General features: G+C 33.1%; 1 protein-coding gene and 1 pseudogene across 1 annotated transcript; one reads left to right on the plus strand and one right to left on the minus strand.

Moving 5' to 3' along the window:
- Positions 1-322: 322 nt before the first annotated feature.
- On the plus strand, positions 323-1,087 carry LOC147940915 (uncharacterized). Its single transcript, XM_087458317.1, has one exon. It carries the CDS (start codon positions 323-325, stop codon positions 1,085-1,087), a length of 765 nt encoding a protein of 254 aa, XP_087314443.1.
- Positions 1,088-2,828: 1,741 nt separating this feature from the next.
- On the minus strand, positions 2,829-3,122 carry LOC147940916 (uncharacterized protein At4g04775 pseudogene; annotated as a pseudogene).
- Between the last annotated feature and the right edge of the window lie 2,878 nt (positions 3,123-6,000).

A 6,000-nucleotide genomic window follows, 5' to 3' on the forward strand; every position in this document is an offset into this window, starting at 1 on the left:
GGACCTCCCACGAAACTCACTCAAGACCTAAAGGTATCAGCACTCATCTTACCAGGAACAGGACAATGGAACATTGATCTTATCCGCACTATCCTCCCGCATATGAAAATGCTATAAGGGATCTGACACCTAGTACCTTAGGAGCAACGGATGTTTGGGCTTGGCTCCCACAAAATTCTGGAGTGTATACAGTAAAATCTGGGTACTATGAATCCATGGCAGAGAGAGAGAGGAAGAATACCTTAACCACCACCCTTACCTTGTGGAGGATTTTGACTGGAGAGCACATATCTGGAAGAAGGAAATTTCACCAAAATTCAAAATGTTTTTTTGGAAGTTAGCTCAAAACGCTTTACCAGTAGGCGAGAACCTGATACATCGTCAAGTAGTTACGACGGCTAACTGCCCCCACTGCGAGAGTGCTGAATCTGAACTCCACCTCCTCTTTAAGTGTCCCTTTGCGGAACAAATTTGGGCACAAGCTCCCCTCTACCCTCAGGTTCAACCTTTGAGCTTCAACTTTGTTCAGGAGGGTTTAGCACTAACTGTGAAAGCGACATGCCTCCCTCCTACTGGCATCAGTACTGGTCCCCTATCCCCATGGCTTCTTTGGGCCATCTGGACAGCAAGGAATCGATTACTTTTCAATAAGGAAAGACTGACACCAGGTGAAGTCCTATCTATTGCGATAACCCGAGCCAAGGAATGGCAAGAGGCACAAAATGAGAGGACTAAACCAATTACCAAGATGCGAAAACTGACTCAACCTGCCCCGAGAGATTCAAATCATCAAGTTTGCTCAGACGCAGCGTGGAGGGAAGATGGATCAACAGGATTAGGATGGGAAATAAGGAACGCTCAAGAAGAACTAATCCAAGAAGGCTCGGCTTCCGCGTCGCATGTCACTTCACCCTTGGTAGCCGAAGCTTTAGCAACTCTGATGGCAATCAAAGTTGCAATTGCATTGGATCTCACCTCGGTTTCTTTCGCTTCAGACTCGTTAACCCTTGTCAAAGGAATCAACAAAGAGATCCAAGTCAAGGAACTCTACGGAATTCTCCACGACATCCTGAGCTTTAGCAGCTGATTTTTTTTCTGTTTCTTTATGTTTCATCTCTAGGGATTTTAATCGCCGAGCAGATGCTCTGGCCAAGGAAGGTCTGTTGGCCGGTCTGAACTCTTTTAATTGAATGAATGAAATCAGGTTTAGTTAAAAAAAAAAAAGTTAGCGATTAATTTTTTTTTTTAACATTTATGTCTAAACCAAGCTAAGTCGTATTTCTTATTCTACATTAGTTAGATGAACATTTTTATATTAAGTTGATTGGTAAAAGTATCATTTAATGTAAATTAGAATGAGTAAATATTATTTTTATTTGTGCTTTTTTTTAATTGAAAAAGACTACTACATTGTTTAGTTTTCACTTCAAATAACATAGCGACGACTTTTACATTGTTTTAGTAGTATTTTGTAATTGAATTTGGAACAGATTAAATTATAAGAGTAACTTGAATTTGAATATCAGCGGTAAGCGTATAACAGAATTGAATTACTCAACTTGCCGGCAAAGAGAGAAAAGAATGACTCAACTTATATAATAGGCTAATCAGTATATGCTTCGTAGAAAAGTCATGCACCAATGGCATTGTGGCAACTCATAAACAAATTCGAAGAACATTAATTCAATAACATTTTCGTATAAATATATTTCAAATGTACAAATTCTAATGTGAATTTGCTGTCCGGAAAACAAATTGGTATAGTGTGAATCCATATCTAGATCACAAGATTGTTGATATATTAAAGACATTTTAATGGTCTTTATAAATGACTTTGAAGGCATAAAAATGCATATGAATAGTTGACCCCGACCATTTATATAAGTTATAATTAGTTACAACAAAACGACAGCTCAATCTCGTCATATTTTGGAATGAGATGAGGTGTCCATCATCCGTCACTTTTTGCAACTTTGTGTTTCATCATAAAATATTTGGACATGTGATCTAATAAACTAGTAATAAAGAGATGTAGAGTGAAAGAATTGATACAACTCGACATTTAGTAGTTGGTAGGTGGGTTCATTTGAGAATCCAAAATACCTCTTAATATTTTAATTGTATAACATGATTTCTAATATCTTACTTTCTTTTCTTTTTTTTTTTTCTAATATCTTACTTATTTTTGTAGTCGACATAGATCAGGATGAAAGAATCCATAGTGGAATATTTTTTATTTATAGAAACAAGTTTCTAATCAGGAAATAATATGAATGTTATATAATAGAATCGAGTTCATGCTTTTGGGGAGATTTTGTTAGATGAAATCCTAACTGACGCATTTTTTTATATTCTTTTCTAATTGGGCTGGTTGTATAAGACCCTTCTAAAATAGGGTTTCAACTCGTATACCTCTGTATTTTAAAGCTCTACCTATTTTTCCGTAGACAACATATATTCTTTCCAATTCCACCTATATTAATTTATTTCTATCCAATTAACCGAAATTAATTAAGCTGTAATAAATCAACGTTTTGCGTTTTAAAATTGATAATTCGCAATTACTGTACCGCGATTGGCTTAATCCGATCAAAAATATTAGACCCGAAAATTGTTTTCTTTACCCATAAAACCAAATCGATTTGGAGAAAAATTTAATGTGTTGTCTTCTTTTGAGCATGCTTATGACAACAACAATATAGCCGATTCGGATTTATGTTTTGGTTCATTATAGAAAACACATGTTTTGCTTCTCTTTTAATTACGAACAACACAAACCCTCGACATTGTCTTAACATAACAATAGAAATACAGAAATCTCAAAGACATCATACAACATTTCCACACAACCATACGATTGAAGCTGCCACAACAACAAGTATGCAAACTGTCTTCATGTTCGACTTTTCCAAACTCTCCTTTGTATTCGTTAGCTCTTGCTGAATGATCTCATTCATCTCCTTGTGCATCTGTTGTTTCATCTCCTGCATCAACTTGTTTTGGACCTCGACATTGTCCACCACCATCTTTCTTAGAACATTGACATCTTCTAAGAGCTGCTTATGTTTGCTTTCAATCATTCTTATCTCCTCTAAAAGAGCATCATCAACCCAATGGAACATGTGTTTCTCCTTTTTATCCTAACATCATGTCCGGATCGGAGAATCAATCATCAACCCATTGGCAAAATATTTGATAAATTCAACAAACCAACACATAAATCACATTACCTTCACGCCCTACACGCATCTGTAGAATCTCCGATACGGATTCTCATTTGTTTTCGAAGTGAACATTGTTATTTCGTTACCACACCAACACCTACTCGGAACTCCCCTGTGAGTAGTTCCCGAAGTCAGATGAGACGAATTAGAAGAAGAAAACTGGCTCATACTTCCAGTTAAAGTGAAATAAACAAACGAAGAAAGAAGAAGAAGAAGAAATTGAATCAAGAAAGAAGAACTCGTTTTTATTGGTCTCGAGGAAGAAGAAGAAGAGAAGAGAAGAAGAATAAACCCTAATTTCAATTTTCCCCAAATTGATTTGGTTTTATGGGTAAAGAAAACAATTTTCAGGTCTAATATTTTAGGTCGGGTTAAGCCAATCGCGGTACAGTAATCGCGAATTATCAATTTTAAAATGCAAAACATTGATTTATTACAGCTTAATTAATTTTGGTTACTTAGATAGAAATAAATTAATATAGATGGAATTGGGAAGAATATATGTTGTATAGGGGGAAATAGATAGAGCCTTAAAATATAGGGGTACACGAGTTGAAATCCTATTTTACAGAGGACCATATACAGACAGCCCTTTCTAATTCGAAGAAGTTTTCTATGCCATAAAATATAGTTCCAAAATCGACCCATTTGTTCGTATTTTTTATATATATAATAATAGAAGATTGATTTCCAAGCGACATAGCAACGCTTTTAATTAACAACTAGTACTATTCGTTTTTTAATAAGACTTATTAAGCATATGATTCTATAAGTCATTAGAACGCGTATCTCACTAGCTAGGAGGTTGCACGTTCAATAGTCGAGAGTCGAGACAATGCATAACCCTTTTCTTTTGAACATTTCCGAAAGTGAATTTACTACGGTGACTTATAATGCAGTTTGTACAAGCCAGTGTCACCGTAATATCATATTCTTGGTTCAAATCCAGAAAAAAAAATGTGTGAGAGTTGCAGATGAAAAAAAAACAACAAAAGAAGATGGGAATATATTGATCCAAAATTATCCCGTGTATGATCCAATCTTATCTAGGGTTTCCCAATCCCATGTATGATCCAAAATTATCTCGTGTATAGTTTAAGGATTGTGAATTTATAGTTTTTATCGTGATCCGTGTATAGTCTATGGTAGTAGTGTATGATTTGATTTCTTTTATATCTTCCCAATCTTATTCTGAATTTATGGTTTGTAAGGTTATTTTTTTGGTTTGTGTATTAATTGGTGATTCCTCTTCTGTTTTGTAGATGAACAACATGATTTCTCAGTATGGAGACGAACAATGCTCTTTGTGATGCTGCCGCTAGGTACGGAACATGGTATCAACTATTGCAGTCAAGAACATGTCCAGCGAACTATTGATGACGTCTTTGCGGAAGACCCACACTGTTTTTCCCATGTCTATTCTCATGAAAAACTTGAAAATCTTATCCTTCTAAAAGTTTTAAACCTTTTTCCGGTTGGACGATAATCTAATTTTGTAAACTGATCCAAGGCTTCGGCAAGAACGCTTTAACATCAACATGGATCCCTGTCAAGATTTTCATATATAGACCTTCATTGCACCCATCACTCCCGATCCACAAGTGTGGAGAGAAGGTAACATAAAGATTATTAGAAATGATGTGGGTAAATTATTGGAAAAATTAAAATTAAATATTATAGATTATAAACTTATTTGCAAGTAGTAGAATAGTTTAAGATACACTTTATGTTTAACAATGGTGTAGTTTTAGTACAACTCTACAATAACAACAGACACAACCATAATTTGTTTTATAAATTACAACATATTTTTTTACGAAAAGGTACGACGAAAAATCATAACTATTGTTGGTATTTATTCAGATTGCTATTTGTAGAGTTGAAAATTAAAAATTAGATATTATAAATTTATTTGAAAGTAATATAATAGTTTAAGAGTATGTGATCCTAAAAAGGAGAAAATAATAAATAGTACTAAAACTTTATAAACAATAAATAAAGAGTGTTAGTAAAAATACAATCAAAATAAAAACCAAAAATATTGTTTATAATAAAAAATATAATCCAAAGAGACAAAACTCTAAAAATAAATTATATAATGAAAAGTCATACTTAATCGAGGCAATTTTACCAAAACTATTGTTTAAATATAAGATTATGTATTATAAAATAATATATTTCTCATAATTATTAACCAATAATAATTCATTAAATTTTTACATTCTCAATTAATAAATCTTGAAGTCTAAAATTTTGTAACATTAATTAATAAAAAATATAAAAAATTAATCTTTACGATACAAGATAAAATCTTAAAATCTATATTTTTTTTTCTCTTTCTTCGGTTTTCTTTTATATATATATATGAGGTTTAGTGTTTGCATTTCCGGAAATAATTAAGTGCACACGGCAGCGTAGACAGTGACCACAATATATCCGTATGGATAATCAGATGTCCAAACAAAATGATAAGTGAAATTACTACTATATATTACATTTTAATTTTTATATTAAAATGATATTACATTTTAATATATTACATTTCATTATGCCCTTTTGACATCTGATTTGATCTAACAAAGCCACTACCTAGCTAGCTAGACCTCCTTCACAATATTAATATCATGATTTTTTTTTTTTTTTTTTTGGTAACAATGTGAAGAAAAGTTCGAATATCATGAATTCATAGTTCAGATTTCAAAAACCTTAAAGCAAATGATCATACAAACTGACTGTCAAAAACTCGGTAAAAACAAATTTGTCTACTTGTGATGTA

Source organism: Camelina sativa, chromosome 7 (genome assembly GCF_030686135.1).
Source record: "Camelina sativa cultivar CO46 ecotype springtype chromosome 7, ASM3068613v1".
NCBI classification, from domain to species: domain Eukaryota; kingdom Viridiplantae; phylum Streptophyta; class Magnoliopsida; order Brassicales; family Brassicaceae; genus Camelina; species Camelina sativa.

What these genes read in the sequence shown, in the direction of transcription:
- LOC147940915 (XM_087458317.1), top strand. Translation starts at nt 323, where the DNA reads ATGTTTTTTTGGAAGTTAGCTCAAAACGCTTTACCAGTAGGCGAGAAC.